Source organism: Rhipicephalus sanguineus, chromosome 7, assembly GCF_013339695.2.
Source record: "Rhipicephalus sanguineus isolate Rsan-2018 chromosome 7, BIME_Rsan_1.4, whole genome shotgun sequence".
In the NCBI taxonomy this organism is placed as follows: domain Eukaryota; kingdom Metazoa; phylum Arthropoda; class Arachnida; order Ixodida; family Ixodidae; genus Rhipicephalus; species Rhipicephalus sanguineus.
In genome coordinates, this window is record NC_051182.1 from 60,094,525 (window position 1) to 60,119,103 (window position 24,579).

Sequence of the window (24,579 nt, forward strand, 5' to 3'; positions counted from 1 at the left end):
CCTTACTCAAGGATATACGGTACCACCAGGATTTCTTTCATAAGGTCAGCTTGGGGATGTATACAAAAATGTCAATGTCTCAAGTGTCGCAGCAGACTGTCAAAACTGACGCTATTTTTCGTCCCGGTGCCGAAAGAACAGTCCCAGAATATTACCACTTCCGAGGTGTGTAAAATAGACACACCAAGATGGGGCGATACAATACTTTTAATAACATAGAGGGGAAAGATGGAGCTTTGACACTGAGTATTCATTGTTAGGTAATGTTGCTAAATATTAAAGTACAATATTTTGCTAATGTAACGCATGGGAGCGCGAAAACGTAGAACAGTGAAAAAATGACCCAGAACAGCGATATGCGATATCTAGCAATAAAACGAAGCGCGAGGAGAACACAAGGTCGTAGGCGGCGAGATAGATAGATAGATAGATAGATAGATAGATAGATAGATAGATAGATAGATAGATAGATAGACAGACAGACAGACAGACAGACAGACAGACAGACAGACAGACAGACAGACAGACAGACAGACAGACAGACAGACAGACAGACAGACAGATAGATAGATAGATAGATAGATAGATAGATAGATAGATAGATAGATAGATAGATAGATAGATAGATAGATAGATAGATAGATAGATAGATAGATAGATAGATAGATACGCTCAAAGTCGGTGTAGTGCGCTAAGAAATACTTCCCACTAAAAACGAAATTCGGGTTGAATGACGCGCACACTAAACTTCGCACATTTCAGGAACGCATGATGCAAGCAGATTACTAACTTTTTGTCACACACCGATGCAGAGGAGCCTTGCCTTCTATTCATGCGGCTCCTTCCTGCAGAACATTGGTCAGAGGAGGATTCGGATGGTTGACAAGCCTGTCGTTTCGCTTTGGTCACAGCTGCATTCCTGCAGAAAAATAGTACAGAGATCATGTATGAAATAATGTTGAGAAATCACGTATCAGGACTGAACATTAGTAAAATAGAAGGCGTAGTAAAGAACAGAGCGATTATAACAAAACTGTTTTGACACATTTTGTATCGCGGCTCAGATCACTAAAAACTGAACCAAATGGGCACGAACAGAACTGAATTTTTCCTCATTAGGCTGTTAATTCGTAAACACAAGCGATACTCATTGTAATGCGGCATGCTCATTCATTGAAAGGAGTCTTCTCTTTCAATGAACTCATTCAATTAATTTGAACTAATTATCCTGATAGTTAAATAGCCCTTATAATATGTAAACTTACGCTACAATATCAGATGTATTCAATATAATTAATTTGAACGAGAACTATCGATTTCATACGTTTTATTTTTAGAAGACTTTTTTGGACTTCCGGAGAACCGGAAGCAATCGCTCGACCGGATGTGCTTTGAAGAGCAACAAGAATCTCACTCGTTGCTAGTCCAACTAATTAAAATTTTAAATATTTTTATTAATCATTGGTCTGTCTTTGCGAAGTCGCTAATAGGCCACGATTACCTAAACAAACGTTCGCATGCTGTACGGTTAGTGCAGTGTCCTGAGATGACTCAGATATTAGAGATATAACTAGCAGCTATATTGGGAGCCCTGAGATCTTGCGAACAATGATTGGGATGCGAAAAGCCAGTGGTATGGCTTAGTTCCGAAGTAGAAGTGTCTAGGCTTAACATATCCGCATAGCTTTCAGCCCATGCCTACAGTTCATTGCCATTCACGTAAACTACTGTACTCGTTACCAGTCACGATCTGCTAATCGGAGAAGCAGAGGGCTAATCGCGCTATATGGTGTCGGGCTCTCGATCTGGATATATTTGCTGAACCATTTCTAAGCTGAACCAGTAAAGACTATGATCTTTTTTCGGGTCAGGATGACGTCGGGTTCTGGCACGTTCTCGCAATATTGGTTCGGCTTTAGTTCCGGCTAAAACTCCGGCTTAAACACGGCTTTCAGATCGCGTATAGTTTGACACACTTCTGCAACTATCGGTGGAGGTTAGGTTATTACGTTATTACTGTCGCAAAAAAAGAGACCGCATATAATAACCTCGCAACTTCTCCAATGTGTATTATGTAGTATAATATTAAACTGCGGTTGTCCATGCTAATTTGAAGTTAGTAAAACACGAAGACTAAATGCGCGATAGAAAGCAGGAATTTGTACAAATAAAAATAGCCTGCATTGAACAAAAACATGGCTGATCCCTCTGTCATAGGAATCGGTATAACACGAAAGTGACACGTGTCTTCACAGAAGTAGTGCTTATTGTGTAGTGATATATGAGAGCTTGTACAATGTCGATTTGTGTTTGGCAGCTACAGCACCGTTTGACGTGGATGCACCCATGTTGACAGCATGTCTCTATCGCGACGACTAACGCCCATGATCATGATTAAACCGTTGTGGTAGCTGACGGTGTGAACATATATTTGGACACAGCGAATCGTGAATCCCGCGTAAGGATGATATCAACTCATAATCAACACTGGTACCCGGTATGCACTTCTTCAAAGCGTCGTCAATTAAGGAGAGAAACGGCACGGTGTGCGCTTTCTAGTAAAGGGTAGCCGACGCCTGTGCTCATGCATACATAACACACACTGCGCTTCAGCAACACGGGAGGTAGAGGTTCGTAGCCTGAGCCGCAAACGCGTGCGTCCCGCTGGCCTCTGTCTCGCAGGCGCTGCTCTCGCTCCACCAAGGCACGACATTCGCCCGTCGAACTCGCGTCCTTTCTGCAACGCATATTGCAGCAGTTTTGTTAGTCGGTGCTCTCGCAATTGAAGCAGTCGGCGGGGGAGAAATCCCGTTGGTGGACGTGGGAGCTGCACTACTCCGATGAGCCGACGCACGCTAACACGAAGCCAAAGGCAAAGAACGTAACTGCGTCAAGGGTGCCTCGGCCACGCCAGCGCGGCCAGTCTACCGCTCTGGTATCAAGACGCTTTAACCATGACCTCCGATACCGCGTGCAATCTCGGAGTAAGCGCTAGTAAGTGTCGAGCGTGAAGCATTACTTCTTTTCACATCTCATAGACGGCACCACCGCCACGCTCCGCCTAGAGTTACTGTATATGCTACCTTTAGGTAGCAGAGTTGCGCATCTGTCTTCCAACGCCGCTAGCAACCATGCATTGCGGAGAAGCTGCCGCTTGGGCCAATTTTTTAAATTCTCGACGCCACCGCTGCAGCGAACTGAATTAACACTTGTCATCGACAGCCAATGCTTATCGCCGGTCTTCGACACGCCAGACAGGTTAATCGGCGACACGGTAGGCATGTCGCCTGCAAAAACGAAGTGCGACTTCACCGCATAGCTGTGGTTGCTAGCCGTACCTATGCGCTACTCTGCTACCTAAAGGTAGCATATACAGTGACTCTAGCTCCGCCCGCCGCGAAAGAGAATGTGTGAAAGATATAAGGCGCGTTCGGGCCTTATAGCTTAGTCGGTAGTGCGTCGGGCGCTTGCCGTCGCGGCCGCAACGTCGTGGGTTCGATTCCCAGCGGGGTATCTTTTTCTTGGTTTTTTTCTTTCTCACCCGTTGGCGTCCATTTTATCAACGTCATATCCGTGACGGATGTACTTGGTGGACCCCGGCATAAAACACTTTCGTGTTAAAAAGCACTAAGAAACATCTTATAACATTTGAGAAAAGTGACGCACACAGACAACTTACACTTTGTCTGCTGTCGAGCTTGGAACAGGGCTGGAGGGCTGCTGAGACGTCCGTCTTTTAGCTTTTGCCATGGCTGGATGCCTGTAATAAAGAAGTAGATAAATCACCAATCATAGTTCAACCTCGGTAAGCCACGACCTAAAGTGGTATGCTGAACAAAACATTCGACGCCGAGATTGCCGGCCCAATTAAAAGCTTGTGTGCTGAAATTGCTTAACACATCTTGTTTTCAGACGTAAACTGGAGGAAAATAATGAATTTATTGCGCTTTTCAGAAAGTGACGCATCTCTCGGCCGCTCCGGGAACTAGAGGGCGTGACGTTTAACTTCCGCGGAAATTGGCGTGCCAACCATGCCAGCCATCGGCCACGTCTCTGAACCGGATCCGCTCCCAATACGGTTCCTAGAACCAGTAAGAACGAAACAGTGCTCCCTGGTGGGGCGGGGCATCTCAGTGCCTTGTGCAAAGTGGAACGCAAAGGAGAGTTGCTGAAAGCGAACCAGCAGGACAGGTAAGCGCGCGAGCTGCTTCGGTTGCGGGGACACTTGAGGCCACTGCCGTGAATGTGCAGCTCCGCTCGCGGTGGCGTGCAGCCGCCGCGCGCTCAGAATCCTCCAGAAGTACAGCCAAAGCTTTAAAAGTATGTGAAATAAACTGTGTTTACCGCGAAAGTCGCATCTTCGTAGCAGAATTTCGATGTTTATCTCGTTTTTACATAATTACGATTAGTGTCCATTTGAACTCAAAGAAGAGATTAATAGCAAATGTGTGTTTTGATACGTTTTTTATCTTGTCTGTGACAAACGAAAATGAGCCAGGTGAGCAAGGACTCGAGCACAATCTTCCCTGTTAAACTGTCCAACAATTCACTCCACGCCAGAAAAGTTACTGGCCCATGGAATTCTCTATCAGGTCTGGTACGCCAACTTCTGCATTGATGCTGGGAATATTACAGAAAAACGACTACAGCAGGCAACACCAAATATTTAGGCAGGCACAGAAGCAATCGACTGAAGGGGATACGCGCTTTCGCTAACACGTTGCGCTTTGCTGCACGTATTCACTAACCCCATATCAGGAAGGAGTAGTTTTTATGCACTTTTCCGAGACATTGTTGCGCGAAAAGACGCCGACGAGCGGCTGTAGACAAGTGCAATAAGAGGACAGTGTTCGGGCACTTGAACCTAAGGCAGCGGCACGAAACAGTCTCCAATTAATCGTCGTGTTCTCAAACTTATTTGTCTTTTGATGGCTGTCCATAGCAATATTGTGCTAGGCCTAGATACAAGAGTGTAGTTGCAAGCGCGTTTGAAGCGCGACCACCATATATTTCCTGCGTTCATGCCGGGAATTGGACATTCATCTCCGTAAGTAGAAGGGCAACACTTGAGCTGCTACAGGCAATAACAATGCTCATGCGTTCACATCCAGGCAACAATGAAATGTGGCGTCGTGAAATGACAAGTCGCCTGGATAAAACACAAAAAAACTTGACAAGGCTTGCACTAAGTCGCGCAAGGCTAGAAACAGCGAAAGTGGAAGACTATGAAGACAAATCTAGTTGCTCTACGTCGTTTCTAGGCCTAAGCTAGGTATTGCAGGTTGTTTCTAGGTTGCTTCTAGGTCGTTGCTAGGCGTTAGCTTAGTGATGGTAGGTTGTTTCTACGTTGATTCTCAGCGGCGATAGGTTCCAGATAAACCACGGACAGTCACAGACGCGGCATGGATGTCCAAACTGCAGAGACAGAACCTTGCTTTGAAAGCAAGCGTTCGCACCTCTCACAGATCTACGTGCACATCGTCGTTGGCGTAGGCCTTCTATCGCTCCGGGTACGCAGTCTCCTCGTGCCTTCTTCATTTATAGTGGACCAGTGATAAGTATTGGGATTTCCCCAATTTCAATAGCACATACCCGTTTATGCTAATGACAACTTTTTTATTTGCCCGACAACGAATGATTTCGTGAAGTGCTTCGCTGTTAAGACATCCGATTGTCGCCAGAAACGGCTGATCGCCTACAAGCACACAATCCAGACAGCCGCAATTATTAGAAAAAATCGCCAGGTCTGCGCGGAACACGCAGCACAGTCACAGCGAAAGCTGGAAGAGCGGCCTTTCCAGAGCCTGTAATCGACTCTCTTGGGACAACTAATGCAAGTACACATGCAAGGTACCCACACGCCATAAATAATCGTAACTTTCATGAAATAGGGAAGCACCAACTATGCCATTATTCGTCATTCTGTGGATGAGCGACGTACCCGCTACCCATTAGTAAGTCATTATGTGCACTTTGTTGTGCTGTGACTGATTACGATGAAGAATTATGCGTGAACTTTTTTGTAATGGATTGGAAGCAATGAACGACCCGGTAACTCGTTGCGCAATTCACATTGTGTGACGTCTGGTTATAATTTACTCTTCTACGACGCTATATCGCATATGCTAACACGATTGCTTGACCGACATGAGACCTGTATAGGGCATTTTTGCAAGACGTTTCAAGCACCAGTGTGGCCCTGTTGTAGAATACTTGACTGCCGTGCAGCGGGGCCCGGCTTCAAACCCCATCCGTTCCTAGAATTTGTTTCTATCTTCAGTTTTTCTTATTTTGCGCGAGAGCGGGTACGGGCGGCGGCAGCGGACAACTGCGGCGCCAAAATCGGCTCTTGTTGTCATCTCATAACAGCTTTCGCTGTAATATATACAAGGGCCTCAAACTCCGTCACTGTTACCAGAGCCGTGGCCGTGAGCACAGAGTGGCTGCTTACCAAAGGCTAGGTAGGTGGTGAGTGGAAGCAAAGAATAACAGGCACCACCGGTGGTATCCGTCGCCCAGGTTGACGCCTAGAAATTTTATTCTCGTTTCATTTTTTGTTTCTTTTTCCGCGTGATAGTGGTTACGGTTGTAATCTGTTACAGGTGGTGGTTGTGATCTGTTAACAGCTTTCGCTGTAAATTAAAGCAGCTTCCGCACCAAGCCGGAAGGAAAAGCGGATCTGGGCGGCCCTTCTTTCTCTTTATTTCTATTTTTTTATGTCCCACGTCGTAAGCGTAACCTTAGTTCCATAGGCGACCGCTACAGGCGCAGCTCGCGCGAAAGAGGAGTCTTCTTCCTCTTGCTCTTCGAGCTCTTTGATTATGACATTAGCGCAGGCAAAACCACACTTCCTCGATTTCCTCGACCTCACGTCCGGCGACAGCTGCAAGGCCTGCGACCCCTTGTGCTTCGACAACAACCGGACCAGAATCGCTACTATAAAAACAAGTGACGTCTTTGTATGAAAGTCGAGGAATTCTATAGAGCATTCCCGGTTTACCCGGTTATCTCCGAGCCAGCTCCTCAATTATCATTCACTTCGTGGATATGGCGTGATTTTTTCCATTTCTGTCTTTCCCTTTCCCTATGTCTTTATATATTTTCGTCTTTGTTTTCTTTATTTCGCTCTAGTTCTCTATTTCTTTCTACCTCGATCTTCCTCTAGCTTTCTGCTCGTTCTAGCCCATCCGAGTTGTTGCATCCCACGCCGGGCAAAATGGCGCACTCGTTCTGAGAGCCAAGCAGAAGATGGGGAAGAAGACGAAGAGGGCGTGCAGGCCGAGTTATTGCTCTCATGATGGTGATAGCTTTCTACACGACCTACGGAGTTCCTCCTCGCAAATAAATTTATTTCGTTTTTTCTCTGTAGGAGGGCTTCCCAGTTTTCTCTGGCGCATACCCGACGGAGTTTTTTGGTTCCCCGGACAAGGAACGATCTCTTAACGAGCTTCGCTGCTAAACGACGCATAGAAATACGCATGTGACCGACGCACCCTTCAAAGGCCACATGTCTGTACGCTCGCCAGCGCTTGGCTTTTAAGTGAAGCTTGCTATGGCTCAGCGATTCTTCTGTGAGCGCCGAATACGCGCAGCAGGAAAGCTAACCTGAAAAATGGCACTGTCTGTGCGCACAATGTACAATACGCTCAATATATGTATCATGGAATACCAGTTTACATTCGCAGTTGTACCCATGAGAACAATGGGAACTGCAACGCCACGCTACCCAGTCGAACTGTATAAGTCTGCATGCATTCTCGTCAGGCAATGAAATCTCGGCTGTCACCAAGTGTAGAGCGCGGGTGCAGCGCACGGCAGAAGACGCTGCCGTACGCGATCGTGCCCGCAGCTCGACTATGCGAGATCGCTACTCGTTCAAAGTCACGCTACCTACGATGCAACACCGTCCCTGCATTGGTCTCACGTTTGCAAGAAGGCTGTGTCACGTTACGATCGCAAGCCTTTGACCGCGTACTACAGCGATCACAAGGCAATACTGTAGAAGTGTATAGTCGTTCGCGAAAGAGTCTGCGCGTACTCAACGGCAACGTCATCTTAAATAGACGCTACGCAACGTAACAGAATGTCTTCCATCCAAGTTAAACGTTCACAAAATGCAAATACAAGAAATCAAATCACATATATGCTCCGCATTGGGTCGCTCAGCATTTCTTGGATTCGTTGTGTGACCTTTCAGCAGTTTTCGTTCAGCGACGTTTTTTCAAAAAAGGGAGTTTTTTCTGTTTTCGCGGACGACGACGCCACTGCAATTGTTATAACAAGCTTCGCTTCAAAACGGCTAGAATAGCGCGGCGGGCGTCTAAAGCATAAGAAACGCGAGGACGTGGGAGCAAAGCAAAGAATTCTCAGCCCGGAGAGCGAGAGTATAAGCGATTGGGAGGTGGCATTGCGCGTCCCGTCAGCTGACCGAGGGGCGACTTCCCAACGCAAAGCCATCCCCTTTCTACGTGCTGTGACGAAAGCTTCAGTCAGGGTTAAAAGAGTGGCTATGCAAGGCATCAACTAGCTTGCGTGAATGCACAAATTGTACATTCCAGCCAAGACGAACAGCCGAAACTCCGGCGATCAGCGCTTCAGCATGCCGGCAGCCCCTATGCCGGAGTGGACGCGTCCTTTTTTCTAGAAAGGTCCGTAGCGGTTTTAGGATTCGACGGACGTGGCCTAAGGTGTTTTTCTCGCCTGCCTACAAAAACGCTCACTAACAATATCCGAAAAAGAGTCGCCCTCACTTCACAGAAAATAATCACTGTTTCTAGAAGGAAATGACAGCACATTCGATTTGCACGAAGGTCAACGGGAAATAGCGAACCAGCTGCGTTGACCGAGAGATGCAGCCTTTGACGTTAACGGGAAACTGACGCGCATTCACCTCACCACGGTATTCGTAATATTTATCCAGGCTGCTAAAATAGCATGTAACGGAAAATGAAGACGTCGTACCTGCGTTTGTGAAAAAGGCTTGCGCGAGAGCCCAGCAGACTTGCCGCGAACGGAGGGGGCCACGGGAAGGGACGTCAGGCGACACTCCGAGACATATTCCGTGGCGAGACGCGCGACCCAGACAAGCCGTTGTGGCCGTTGCCTTTGAAGCTGATGCGCACGTCGCTCTCGGGCGGTTCCATTCTTAGATGGGGGTGACGGCGGAAATGCCGTCGCGTCGGTAGCGCTAGTCTTGCGTGGTTGTAATAATTTCTAACGTTGCCATGTTACCGGATTGCGTTTAACATGTCACCAGAGTGTTGATCACGGCGGCGAGCTTTCTTCGCGCGTTTCCTGCGCAGTATATGCCTGAGTTACATACGCGTGCGCCGGGTTCTCCTGTCTCCGGGGCAGCCTTACCGCACCACCCTTCCCATGTGTTTGTCAAATCCGAGAAAAATAAAATATTCGCAGTGGATACAAACGTGAAAATGAAGCGTTGATCTGCATGCTCACCTGGATTTGGTTCACGGCTTTTGCGGCGTTAAGGTGGAAATTAAACAGGATTTGGAATGTAACATCTGCACACAAGATTTTACATATAGACTGTGACAGCCTTAGAATAAAACGTAAACTGTACAACCGCCCATAGCGTTCCCTATAAATGCATAGAGGGAACTCTGGGAATGGGATCATTCAGCCACCATGAGAATGATGGGTAGTACACGAATTTGCCTAATCTTCATGCTTACGGCTTCGAACGCACTTGTTGCTTTCTTTGTTGCTCTGTTATGGCGTTCGTTTTGGATAAAACAATGGATCGTTGTGAACTTCGTGACCAGATTTGAATTGGTGAGTAGTGAAATAGAACAGCTGACTTTAGCTGAACATTCATTTTCGACAAAGCGAATGCAGGCGATGCGGAGCCAAACGGAGCCGAAATAATTAAGTTTAGAAAAATCCGTGTACTACCCATTATTCCAATGCTGGTTGAAGCGCCATGTGTTGCAGCTCCCATAGACACTAGCGTCAGAGTTCCCTCTTGTAAATATCGTAGGAAACTCTGTTCGACAGGGTCATCTTGTGGCAGGAATTTCACATCCGGGACGTGGTAGTCTTCTACCTTCTTGCCTCTTTGAATATCACGCCTGCGCAATAACTGGGATTTAGTTTGTGAGCACGTCAGACCATAGAATTTCCGATAATAACAGCTACAGAAAAATCTGGCGCCACCGTCTATGCGAATTTCCTAAGGGGCGCTGTGCCGCGATGGGAATGAGTGAGTATGGGTCTCCGAGGCTTGTGTCGGCTGGCATTCAGGGAGGTTTCGGCTAAAAAGCGGATACGACTCCGCAAATAAAGCTTGTCTAAAACAATACTTTTATAAACGGATCTCATTCGCGTGTATTATATCCTAGACTAAATGTCCACTCACGTGTACGGCATAATCAATCGGTGAAAGAAGAAAACTGACGACAAGTAGCCGAGAGTGAACTCAGGCATTGTCGTCTGCCTTCCATGTTTAGGGGCTGTTTGTTTCTTTACGCTTCGTAAAATTTTACATCGACAGACAAATTTTCAAAGTTAAATAAGCTTGTTTCTATGCAATGATAACAAATAAATACCTTACTAGGTGCTGCTTCGGTGCGAAATTAATCATCTTGACGCAGGGGACGCGTTAACACGATCACTGCGGCGTGGGCCACCGGTGGGTCATTGCCTGTGCTCCTCCTATGCGGCCGCTGGGTTACGAGCACCTATCTGCTTGCCGATGCGATAACTTCACACTTGAATGCCGATGTACGATTCTTGCTGCAAGAGGTTATAAATAACAAGGACAATACTTTTCTGGCGTTAGATGCCAAGACCTACCGGTGACCCACGACGCACTGAATGAAAACGTTTTCATGCTGCGTGTGGTGGGACCCGCCGGTGACCCACGCTGAAGAACTCCCTGTCACGTGCTACCGTCAATGGTTTGCGAATACAACCAATACTTATATTTTTATTGTATTCGACGTGGAACGGTGATGTTTTTAAAAGCGGAGTGGCGGCCTATTTTCGACTGTGTTGCTCGCCAACATTTTAACACGAAAGTGTTTTATGCCGGGGTCCACCACGGCTCCACTGACGCATTTCCGTCGCGGATATGACGTTGTAAAATATAAAGACTAACATATGGCAAAGAAAAAACTATAAGAAAAAGTTCCGTCACCGGGAGTCGAACTTACGACTTCTCGATCGCCAGCGCGAAACGACTCCGCCACAGACGGCATGTTCTCTGCTGTGCTAACGGCGAGCTATTTATGTACACCATTCGCCGGTGGTGGTACTCAGAGATCGGCGGTAGAGCGTGTTTTCGTTATCACTATGGAGATGGCGCGAAGGGCTCCAAGGGGGGCGATCGGAGATCAGTTCGTTCCGCTTGTTCATTCTCCTGGGGAAGAACAAGCGCGCTGATTGGCTGAAGCGGGAGATGCCACTCAAGGCCGGGGGTGTCGCCATTTCTCTTTTTTGCTTGAGCTTTTCTTTTTGGTGACGTCATATCGCGTCATAGCGAGTGGGGTGATCGGAGATCTCTGTTCTGCGCCGTTCGTTCTGCCCCCATTCTAGGGCGCACGCGATTGGCCGAAGCCGGAAAAAAACACGTCTCTCAGGGTCGTAGCCATTTTAAAGACGATAGTCTTTCTTGGGATACTTAACCGGAGAAATTTTCGTCTGTCTGTCTTTCTGTTTGTCGGCACGTCACTCGATTCAGCCACTCGGCCAAAGTTGAACCACTTGCCCAAGGGCCAGCCATTTCGAACTGGTACGGCTGTTCATACTTGTGAACGTTGTCGATCAAAAAGTAAATATCACGCCTATCTGAGGCGCAACATCACTAGGTAAGTATAAGGTGGTGTGTTCCTTTAATAAAACATGCATACATACGTAATTCCAAAGACCCTACTTTCTTAAGCTGCGCTGAAACTTGCCTTCCTCCGTGCCCTCTGCACGAGCTCATTGTTATGTTTCAGTTTCGGCTCTGTATTGCACTGTACGAATGCCATGGGGCGCCGCTCTGGCATTCCTGTTTCACTCAGGCGACGTTTAAATTAAAGAGTGTGTGGAGAGTACTCGTTGAGTGCGGACGTTTCTTCTGCTTCAGCGCATCGCGCCAAACCGCGTGTTGGGGCTGGTTGGCGTCCCCACCGGTCGCGTTGGTCACCGCCGGTCTTCGCCTGATGCTGCGCCGGGACTACCAGCCCGGAACACAGCACTCATGTTTCCCGACGTATTGCCAGATGGCGTCCATATCTCACGCAGCGCGTCTTCTATCGTCTTTAGATGACATTTGCAGCGAAGCACGCAGATACGCGGCCAATTTTTTCTTTTTGCGTCATCTTTTATTTTTTGGTGACGTCATTACGCGTCATAACGAGCATGCCGTCTGCTACAAACGAACGGAGCGCGAGGCCGTTCGCACGCGTTCTCTCGAGCGAACAAACGGCTTCGCACGGCATGATGCGGCGGTTGCGGCTGCCGCAACAGCTGATTTTGAGAAAATGGCGCTTGCGACGTTTGCTTCTCCTACGGTTGGAGGTGCGAGATGCGTTTGAAGACATGAGCGAGTGCGGCGCCGGTTTCGGTTCTCGAAACAAACAGTGCGAACGAAATGAACGGGCCTGCCACTGGGCTGTGGTCTTACGCGCACGGACTTCTTAATTCAAAAGCGCTACCAGTTACTGCCACGTGTCGTCCCGGTCCTCACTCGTGGACGACGGCCTCAGCGGGCCTGACGGCATAGCCATCTGTGGGTGCTCCTATATAAAAGCCAGCAGAAGCTCCTTTTGACGATCCGACACCCGGGAGCCAAGCCAGACATTCCGGTGGGACGACATTTTGAAAAACTGCGCCAACCGCTACTTTTCTGTTTTATTTTTTCGCGTGCGCGACTTCACATAGCGAGCACGCTAGAAAAACTAACACCAATAAATATCAGCGCTCAAACCTATTGCTGTTTCAGAAACTATTTGTGCTTGAGAAGAAAAACAATATCTTTTCGTATAACAACTGTATTTATTAGAAGGCGAGAAACACTTAGTTTTGAAATATACGGTCCCTTTGCCGAGGACAAACGATGCGCGTCTACTTCCGGAAAGCTCGCCGCTCACCGCTTGACGATTGGCTGTCCTCTTCCTCTCGGCGGAGGAGAGCTGCGGACCGCCCACATTTGTGACGTAACACCGCCAGAACGAACGCGGAACGAACAGAGATCTCGGAAACCCCCAAAGAGCGCGCTTTAAAAGTCGTCCCCCACGCGGATTAGCGCGCGCCTCGACAGGGCGTGGTCGCTTGTGCGGGCGCTTATCTCGTGATCTCGGTGGGTTGTACGTCTTGCGCTCTGCCTACAAGTTTCCGTTGAGAGTACGAAGGCCACCTCGCTCACTGCAGCGGCCACTTTTGCGAAAGGAGCACGCTGCTAACACAGAAATAAGTTACAACTGTAACAGTTCGCGCTCATCCTGTGTATGTTCGTTCCGCGCGTCCTTTCTGCTTGAGCAGCGCATTGCAAGTTGCGAGCGGCTTGCCGTTCTTCGCGTAACATTACAATATGATGCTGTAGCATTCATTCCTTCGCGCTTGGGGCGAAAGAATGCACAACAAACGCTCAACTACGTCTGTGAAGACACGTTTCACTTTCGTGTTATACCAATTCGTATGACAGAGGGATCAGCCATGTTTTTTTAAATACACTATAGCCGAATAAGTATACATGCGTTCTTCCTGCTGCTCCCAAATATTTTAGCGCGACTCATGGACCATCATGCCTTTTGCGCACTCAAAAGAAAGCAGAACATAAGGAAACAAACGTGCGTTCGTGTTTTCTGGTGTCAGACACTTTATAATTCAGCTTAGCATTTCGCGAAAAACGCAGAAAATACCTTTGTGTCTTTCAAATAAGCGCGCCAAAGACTAGCCGCGAAGGTGGCGGCGACATCTCTTTGCAGAGAATCAAACAGGCACAGGTGCCCCACCGGTGGGTCAGGGCGCACCTGGAAGACATGCCGTGTACCGACGGGTGGGCCACTCCGAACTTAAATGAGACCTCAAGAAAGCCTGCCGCAGCGAGCGTGGTAAGATGGAATACCAACATGCCCAAGCTCGCGTTCTTTCAACTAAACAACTCTATGAGTTAGAGCCAACGATTCTTATCCGGTGCTATGGTACCAACTGATCTTTTGCAGGGTCTCTTTTGAGTACCTACTTATCTATTCTCCTTCACAGGTGGCGCAATTCTGCTTACGCGGACAAGATGCACACCTGAGTATACGCGAAAATAAACACTGGCGATGTTGGCGCGGAAACACCACACATGTGATAGAGTGCGTCGATCGATGAGGAGCAGTTAGCGCTCGTTGCCTGCGTTTTCTTCCAAATATAAAGTTGGCATAAGCTGCAGTAGCCTGAAATCATCAGTTCCAATTACAGAAGGGAACCTGACAGACCGAAATGTGTAAATAAGCCAAGTGTATCCACATTAGCCCTCAGTTCAATTCCCATGGTGATGACACTTTGTAATGGAAGAATCGTTATCTTTTGATGCGTTTCATATAGGTCTTAAGAAACTGCAAAGTGAATCTACGGCTCCAAGATGAAGTTCCACATTTAACAACAAAGCTGCTGTTGTAAGAGATTGCTAGTTATCGAAGTAATAACTTAAAAGTACATCATAGTAAAGTTTTTATCGCATTGGACAATCCATGCTTTCTTCAACAATTTTTTACATAATTGATTCGTTGAATCTTATACAATACTTGTGTGCCATGGAACGCCTTCCCAGTATACTTTATGGTAACCGTTCGGGGAGTGACTTGGCTCCTTTGGCTGTATGGCTCAGGCACCAGCCAATTCAATCAACATTGTGAATGTTTATAGCCGTGAAAGCTACATGTAGCTTTCCCATAGTACGCTAGAAATAACTCGGAATAGTTTTTTAAGCGCACATTTCCAAAGAATGCTAGCGATGCATCTGTCGCTATTGCATATGATACAGCATTCATCATTCAGAACATTTAAGCTTTCGTTCTCAAAAGCAGGCCATGAACTGCTATATGAAAAATGGTAGCTTACGATTACTCTTTAGTGGAATACATCTTACTCTATACCATAGTAATAGCGCAAGCGTGAGATGCCTCAACCAACGCGAAAACTTACCGTGGGCGGCGTGAGCGCGAGGTTTCAGGAAATCATCACTCTTTGATGCGCCACATAATGTCGCAGATCACCGAAATTTTGAAGCCTTCATGATTAATCACATGAGATTATTATTTGGTAAAAGGTAGGCGTATCACGGATGCAGTGCAAACCTGCTGAGGTGCAGAAAATTTCAGAAAGAGGGGGAAGGAATAGACATCGACTGAAAATTAAAAAAAGAACGGGTGGTCCCTCCGTATTAGGAATCGGTATAATACGAAAGTGAAACGCGTCTTCTCAGAAGCAGTTGAATGCTTATTATACACTGATGTACGAGAGGCTTGGACAAAGTCTATTGCTGTTTGGAAGCTATAGCACCGCTTGATGAGAACGCAACCTACGTTAACACCTGGTGGCAAATCTCCATCCCGACGACTAACGTCCATGAACACGATTAAAACTTTGTGGTGATGTAGTAGTTTACACACACCTGGACATAATATATGACGAATCTAGTGCAAATATGACGTCAACATGCACATAAGCAATCACTAACGCGACTCTTATAAAGCATCGTCATTTGATGAGTGGAACGACAAGGCGGGGGCACCCTAGTATTCGGTGCCAGTGCACACGGAGCTGCAGGTGTCGGAGAAACACCGTTAGCCCTTTTGGAAGTGGTCCTACGCTGGCTAGGAGGCGTCACACACAGACGCGAAAGGCCAATCGCGTGAATACGTCATGACCGAATTGAATTCAGCGTGGACGCCGCATTTCACCGACCATAGTTTTCTACATTACTGCAGCGAGAGCCTCCGCCTCGCTGAAACTACGGAAACGTTCCCAGTCGGTGTTCATTAGCGTCAGGATGAAATCCGGTAACGCGCCGTTGCTAGTGTCGCCCAGGCAAATCCGTTCGCACGAGGAGAGCGTAATCAGAGTGGTGTGACAGACAGAAGAGCGTCGGTTATTGCACGCAGAGCTTCTTCAGTGAGTCTCGCTATCCCGTGGAATGTTAAAGAGATGATACAAAGATCACACCATGACCGAGCTAGAAACGCGAAGGGAAACGCTACGCGCGTCGAGGCTCACACGGTGGTAGAATAGGAGTCTCTCTCCTGTTGTCTCGCAGTGATTTTTTGCGTTTTAAGCATGGCCGCGCTGTGAGAACCAAACCTGTGTCGCAGAGCGATACTTTGATATGTATAGATCCTATCAGCGAGGCTTGGGCTAGAGCCGCAACGTACGCATGATCTCGCGCGTTGCGTACGCGCGTGGCTGCGGACACCCAACTAAATCTGTCTAAATTGAACCGTTGCGCGTGTACGCCTACGACAGCTACTTGTGATGTGTGCATCATTGCACCGTAGCGTGCACTTCCTAGTGATAAATTCGACGTATCTGCTCTAAGGTTGTGCTGACGTTACATAAGACCACGAGGTGCCTTTTACAAGCCAGTGTACACGGCGTGCCTGGTGAGCCCCCGATATCGCGCAAAACTACTCAGTTTACACAAGGACGCTGATAAACCTCGCAATGCTTGGCTCGAAAAAAAAAATTGGACCATCTACCCGAAGGGAACCCTGATGGGATGCGAAGCAGCAGCGTTGCGCACGGGTGGCGTCACGGGTTGAACGGCGCTAACGCGGGTGCTGCGGTGAGCGCTGGAAGAATCGTTTGAAGCGAAACTCGGTGTGGCGTTTAGTGGTGTAAAAGTTTGTTTGAAACTCAGACACGGGAAGCGAGCGGGCGTCGGAGCCGGCAGCTGCGGGCGCTCCGGCGGGTGAGGGAGAGAATGACGTACGCGCGCACCTGCGAGGGAAGCGTGCGAGCGGAGCGTGACGTCAACGCCCAGCTGCGGCGTGAGCCTGCTTGGCACCGCTCCAACACCTGCGCCGAGGGAAGCGCATTGCCTCGCGTTTGTGCAGACGGAGGGACAGCGTTACACAGGCTAGTCAAAGAGCTGCTTCGGATCTAAAAAAATCACACACAGGCTACTCCCTGACTGCTGATTTTTCGGTAAAGAATGGTTGTATATTCTGATCCTTGAGGGAAGTTTCTGCACGTCATCCACCAAAGGCTCAGCGTTTTTGCCTGTGGCCTTTAGAACTGTTCTGTCGGCAATCTGAAGGGCTAACCTGAGCTCTCGCGTGCATCGGTGGACCTCGACGAGCTCGTCCAAGGTGTTGTGTATCCCTGGCTGTTTTGTAGGCTTCGCTAATTTATCCGTCAATTACTTGTGTTTCCCTGTGTAATAATTCGACGTATGGGAAGGCATATGCAATTCCGCTGATTTTTGCGAGAGTCGTTTTTCTTACCCGTTGTCTCTTCTTGGCTGTTTTTATTGCGATAGAAATTATATGGACACTCTCAAGTGGTTTTTGTCGTCGCCGTCCGTAGACGCCGCCAGGCGTCTACGGACGGCGACGACAGATATATATATAGATATATACAGATATATTCGCGCGGAATCGAACGGGCGACCTCTTGTTCCGCAGCGCGCGGCGTCAGACGGCTAGGCCACGAAAGTAGGTCTTTGAGCAAGTTAGCGGCAAGCTATTTATATACACCATTTACTTCAGCTTGCTTTCTTGGTCACCAGCGAGGGGCGCGCTTTAAAGGTCGTCGCTCCGTTCGTTGCGAAGCGCGCGCACGCTTCCTGTTAAGCGAGGCGCGCGAAGGTGCACTTTGCCCTACAGGGCGTGGTCGCTTGCGGGCGCGCTTATCTCGTAAGGGTGGTTTGCGTGTCTTGTGCTTCCAGCGCGACGTCCGCGCCAAACTTACGGAGCGTACGACGCTCACTTCTGTCGATCCAGCGGCCGCGTTTGCGAAAGGAGCGCAGTGATCAAACAGAAAGTAATAACAGTTAAAACTGTTAGTTCGCGCTGGTCCTGCTGTACCTCTGCGTTCGTTTCGTGCGTCCTTCTTCATGTTTGAGCAGCGCGCTTTAAAGGGCCCCTCACCACGCCACATATCAAATTTTAGTTAGACGCTGGAAGTTGTGTGCCGAATGAAGAGCAGTATGCCGCAAGAATTTTTCAAATCGGTTCATTACGAGCTGAGAAAAACAATAATTTGTAGCGGCGCGAAACCATGATGCGAGGAGGCGAGTTTCAAACCCTTGCCACTCGCCCCGTGTAACCTTAGCAAGCCAAATACCTTCCCTGCCCTCTTCACTTGACACATACGCATGAACACGTCATGCGCGTGCATGGTCACGTGCGCATGACGTGCCCGAACCAGCCCGAGCACGCGAGCGGCGTTGCACGGCCGCTACCTTTTTTTTATGTAGCGTCCGTGGGCGTTTGTCCGCGTTCTCTGTGGTGTACTGCCTGTTTCTGCGGGACGGGCATGAAAGTTGAGACATTTGTACGGGCACGAGAGTGTCGGTATCATGAGCCAGTGCCGCATTAACGTTTACTTGGACGCGGTAGAATAAAGCAGCATAATGAGTGCTCGAACGCGCCAGAACATTACTTTCGTTTCCAGGGCTGGCGTCTGCTCGATGCGCTAACCGCGGGGACACGAACGCATAGGAAAGGGAGGCACATTAGCCCCGCATGTCGCTGCAATTCACGAAAAAATGAAAATGACGCACACATTCCCTTTGTGTGTCTCATTATTTCTTTTAACTTTTATTATTCTATTTCAATCAACAAATTACACAAACTACACATGTCGTGTCAAATAATTATCGCAGTGTCACGTGCTACTGTTGGCGACGTCAGAGCACAGTCGTCTACGTAGAGGAGCGATGTCACAGCACTACAATCTACGTAGGGCCATTTTCTCATGTACGTCATCCCCTCATTCTCTAAAGCGCGCGCCCGCGAGAGGAAGGGCAAGCAGCGTTCAGCTTGAAATATGGCCCATTTCCGCGGCGCGTAGCGTTGCAAATTTTGGCAGACGTGATCGTGAACGCCCAGTGTATGCATTGCGCTCATTAGCTCAAAATTGTCAAACCTGGTGAGGGGCCCTTTAAGTGTCGAGCTGCGACAATTGATAGTTTGCGCTCGTCCTGTGTGTGTTCTTTTTGTGCGTTCTTTGCGCTATATTGACGTGCCGGAAATTTCGAGCTGCCGTCCGTTCTTCGTGTTGCATTCCAATTTGTTGCTATCGCATTCATTGCCTCACCGTTGCGGCGAAACTGTGACTTTTTCTGAGGAGCCGGATATCTTGTGTTGTGACTTGCCTTCATTTTTTATGACCTCACGACTGTGGTATTGTCGCTCACACATACCAATGATGCGTATACCACTCACTCTTTTGACGGATTCTCCTCCTGGCAGAATTTTCCCATTCGGGACGAGGCAGCCTGCTGCTTTTTTGCCACTGTGAATATCACGCTTGACCAATAACTCGGATTTAGGTTGTGCACAACGTTAGATCCACGGTTTCTCATGGGTTATTATTTGCAGGTCTTCTAAGTATCCCGTTATTCATTGTCCTTCACAACCTGATGACAATGAAATAAACAGGGCTTGTGTGAAAACAAGCAGCTATGTGAGAAGGTGCGTCGAGCAGCGAGTAGCACGCAGCATTCACCGCCTGCGTTTTCCCGCAAACATAAAGCAGGTTTAGGTTGCACAGGTCGGGAACCGTACACTCAGCTTACAGAATTCCCACATTACAGACCGAAACGTGTAAATAACCCTAGCCTATCCACATTAGCCCAGTGTTTGATTCCCGTGAAGCTTGGGAGAGAAAGAACAGTTGGAAGGCAATAATCATTATCTTCTGGTGCTAATAAGGGCCCCTTGAGGAAAGGTAAATGTAGGTAAAGGTCTTAAAGGGTCCCTGTCCAGGCCACATAGCAATTTTAGACGCTGGACGATCTTGTGTGCCGAATGAAGAGCATTATGCCACAAGAATTTTTCAAATCGGTTCATCACGAGCTAAGAAAAACAATCATTTGTAGCAGCGCGAAACCATGATGCGAGGAGGCCCGCTGCAAACCCTTGCCACTTGCTCCGTGTAGCCTTCGCAATCCAAGTCCCTTCCCTGCACTCTTCGGCAGCGGAGCCGGACGATCATACGACGTGCGCATGACGTGCACGAGCCAGCCCGAGCACGCGAGCGGCGTTGCACGGCCGCTACCTTTTAGATGCGAAGCAACTTTTGCTATGGGCTGTGTCCGTCCTTCCATTGGCGGCCGTCCGCTTGGGAACCACGTTTTCTGGCACGTGCTAGCACGTTCGGGCCTGTGTAAGGGGCTGGGTAAGACGCTGTTGCCTCTTTCCCTTAGAACCGCGTGTGCTGGCACGCGCTAGCGCGTTCGGGTCTGTGTAAGGGGCTGGGTAAGACGCTGTGGCCTCTCCCCCTTACACTCTCTCAGCAAATCATGTGATGGCGTCGGGGAACGAGATTCTGCAGACGCGCGATGAACCAACGCGTTGTATGCTAGTCATAACGCGCTGGCACGCGCTAGCACCTTCGGGCCTGTGTAAGGAGCTGGGTAAAACGCTGTGGCGTCTCCCCCTTAACCTCTCTCAGCCATCACGTGATGGCGACGGAGAACGATATTCTGCAGACATGCGATGAGCCCACGTGCTCCCGCGTGGCGTGGCGATGAACGCGCGTGGAGTGTTCCAACAAGAGTTCGGGAGGAAAAATTGGCCGCGTATCTGCGTGCTTCGCTGCAAATGTCGTCTAAAGACGATAGAAGAGGCGCTGCGTGAGATATGGACGCCATCTGGCAATACGTCGGGAAACACGAGTGCTGTGTTGCGGGCTGGTAGTCCCGTCGCAGCGGCAGGCGAAGACCGGCGGTGACCAACGCGACCGGTGGGACGCCGGCCAGGCCGAACACGCTGTTTGGCGCGATGCGCCCAAGGAGAAGAAACGTCCGCACTCAACGAGTACTCTCCACAAACTCACTTACTTACACGTCGCCTGGGTAAAACAGGAATGCCAGAGCGGCGCCCCCTGTCATTCGTACAATGCAATACTGAACCGAAACCGAAACATAACATGAGCTTGTGCAGAGGGTACGGAGGAAGACAAGTTTCAGCGCAGTCGCATTTTCAGCGCACCTTAAGAAACTAGGGTTGTAACATTGTAGGGCGAGTAGGGCCAGAAGGACCGTCACGACGAAAACCTGCCTCCTCAGTCGTATTCGCCTGGAACGTTGTTGTGGCTTCGCGTTCCCTCCTCCGCTCCTGGCCTTTCCACGAAGCTACGGCCTAAGTACGAAGGCCCCTACCGCTTCCTACGTCAAGCATCCCCAGTTAACTATATGATTGAGCCTGTTCAATCAGCTACGGACCGCCGTCGTCGCGGCCGCGAGACTGTTCACGTCCACCGACTGAAGCCGCATTATGACCCACCAGTTGTACCTGTTCCTTAGGTCGCCAGGATGGCTCCTTTTCCGCGGGGGAGTGATTTGTAACATCGTAGGGCGCAGACAAGAACGCCTGCGAAAGAAGAAGACGAAGACGGTTGTTGTTGGCGCTCGCGCTTGCTCGGCTTGGACCGCTGATCGCTTCAGCTGTGGCAATCTTTTAATAAACGCGTTACTGTCTCAACGTTAAACGCATACCATCAAGGTCTTTAAAATTGCGTATCTATGTATTTTCTGTTAAAGGAACACACCGCCTAATACTTACCTAGTGATGTTGCGCCTCAGATATGCGTAATGTTTGCTTTTTGATCAACAATGTAGACAAGTATGAACCTAGTCAGCCGTTCACGATGGCTGGCCCTTGGGCAAGTGGTTCAACTTTGGCCGAGTGGCTGAATCGAGGGACGTGCCGATAAACAGAAAGACAGACAGAAGGACAGACAGAAAGACAGACAGAAAGACAGACCAAAATTTCTGCGTTTAAGTTCCCCAAGAAAGACTATCGTCTTTAATAATAGCAACATCAACTACAGTGAATTCATGGTGTGCTCCACTTGCAAGGACGCGCTAACATCGGGCAACATGCCCATGATGAACGGTACTTTAGGTCGACCCATGCGCTGCTTCGCATCCCCACATGGTTCCCTTAAGTTCTCTCCTTTAATTTTCCCTTTATTCCCTTTACATTTTTTATGCGAAAGCATTGTGAGATGTTTGTGTGTTCCCAGGTGCTCAACCTACAAGGGATGGGGCACAAAGACAGGACGTTGATACACATGGACATAAATACATAAATGGTCTAAACTAGATACATAAACTCAAAACCTCTGCTGGTACAACCGTCTCTAGCGTTCTAGTACATGCACTGCACCGTTCTCGCGGCCCTGACACAGCGCATCTAGTCCGCGCACCACTCGACGTCAACCACTCGCACGTCGCTGTCGTCGGGATGGTCCGACGTGTGGCCGTGTCTCATGGGGTGTGACGCCGAGGGGTTGATGAACCACCACGACATTTGTTGGACGGCCGCTTCGCTGCGTGGTGGATGGCCAGACCCGTGCTCGGCCACGTCAGAGAACACCGGTAGTCCGGCCCAGCGCTGCTCGATCAAGTAGGAATACCGGACTATAAGTCCCGGTCATTTTCTCCTTAGATAACAGCGCCTGTCCGACTACAACAGTGTTACAGTCTGTGTCTCGCAGTACTGTAACTTCGTGTTTATCCAAGAACCCCTTCGCAGCTGGCTTGTCTCCAGTTCCACCAGCCGTAACTCCTCGACTCACCGTGGCATTCGTGATCGGAATTGCCTCCCTGTCTTCTAAGACGACGTAACCCCCGTGATCCGTTGTGCCTTCTGCTTTATCTGCTGAGACCACGCACGATGCCTCTCTCGTGCCCTCTTCTCCGGTGGCAAACTTCTCCCTGTTAAGGCGCAACTTGTCGCCCGTTCGTCCCTGCTCTCTGTAATTCCCTTTCGTGCGCGACCAACATTCGGCTGCGCTATGCCCCTTCTTGTCCCACAGGAAACAGCGACTGTCTCCCCGAGGTGTCTTCTTCGTTTGCCCTGCTCTCGAACCGGTGCCTTGGGCCGCTTCCTTCTCAGACCGCTCTCTACCAAAGTTCAACAAAGATGAGCCTCGACGAAATTGTCGGTTGCCTAGGGGAGTTCCTGTATTGTTCGGCAATTTCTTTCCTTCAGGAAAACCCTTAATGCGGGGGAACAGCCCTTGAAAAATTGCTCCGCAATCAATAGTTCTCTGAGGCCATTAAAGCTCTTCTCAACCTTAACAAGCTCTAACCAATGATCGAAGTACCCCGAGAGCCTCGACGCGTACTCCTTGGCGGTTTCTCTATCTTCGGGCCTTGCATTACGGAATTTCTCCCGGTACCCGTCCGCCGTGTACAAGAACCGTTGGAGCAGTGCCCGTTTCAGCGTGTCGTATTCCAAGGCAGCGGTCGGGTCCATGCGCCCGATTACAGTCAAAGCTTCCCCTGTCTTACAAAGGCTTAATGATAGCGCCCATTTTTGCGCGGCCATTCCTGACAGGTGGTGAAACGTTCGAAGCGTTGTAGGTACGCGTCTAGGTCGTCCCTTTGGTTGTTGAACGGAGGTATGAGCTTGTGGGGGCTGCACACGTTCGACGCAACGGACGCGTTCGTGCTCGCAGAATTCGCGTTCTGTGCGGCGTGCGGACTAGCGCCACTTTCTTGAAGCCGAAGCTTCAGTTCGAGAACCTCCTGTTCTAGCAGCTTTTGTTTCTGCTCCGCTTTCTCGCGAGCTGCCGCGCGTTCCTGTTCCATCAACTGCTGCTTCAATGCCATTTCCTCCTTGAGAGCATTTCGCTCTTCAATCTTATACGCTCTTGCTCCATCCATGCCCTCAAGTCCGCATCTTTTAGCCCTAGCTCTTTGCCAATTCTGACGACGTTGTCATTGTCCATGTCTCAGCCTTGTGTTTGAGCATTGGCTACAGATGTTAATAGCCAATCCTGAGAGGCTCGCCAATTGTGAGATGTTTCTGTGGGCCCAGGCGCTCAACCGACAAGGGATGGGGTACAGACAAAGAGAAGACGTTTATACACATGGGCATAAAACATAAATGGTCTAAACTAGATACATAAACTCAAAACCTCTGCCGGTACAACCGTCTCTAGCGTTCTAGTACATGCACTGCATGGTTCTCGCGGCCCTGGCACAGCACATCTAGTCCGCGCACCACTCGACGTGATCCACTCACACGTCGCTGTCGTCGAGATGGTCCGACGTGTCGCCATGTCTCATGGGTGTGACGCCGCGGGGTTGATGAACCACCGCGGCAGTCGTTGGGACGGCTGCCGAACAGTGCGCTATTTACCAGAAGCTCTCGTCTTCTTGGAGACGCCATATTTTAGCGGTGAAGTTAGAGCCAAGTGTATTCAATACCCTTGCACGATGTACAAAGAGCTGTCACACTGGACACATCGACAAGGCGCCAGAACGGAGCCACTCCTGTAGGTACGGAAGACGACGTAAAACCAGCGGACGCGCCTCATCACTCCAATGACGTCACTGAACAGGAGGTACCGTGCAGTAGCGACGATGGCAAGAATAGTGAAGAAATACGAAATGGAGGTGTGAAGCCG

The 24,579-nt window shown here is 49.1% G+C and overlaps 1 protein-coding gene across 1 annotated transcript in view; it reads right to left on the reverse strand.

Moving 5' to 3' along the window:
• Nucleotides 1–23,423, reverse strand: part of LOC119398714 (zinc finger protein OZF-like) — a 34,466-nt gene extending 11,043 nt beyond the window's left edge. The window contains exon 1 of the mRNA XM_049417404.1: nucleotides 23,257–23,423. Coding sequence (XP_049273361.1) covers nucleotides 23,257–23,423 — 167 coding nt within the window. The remainder of the gene's footprint in view (nucleotides 1–23,256) is intronic.
• Nucleotides 23,424–24,579: the final 1,156 nt, after the last annotated feature.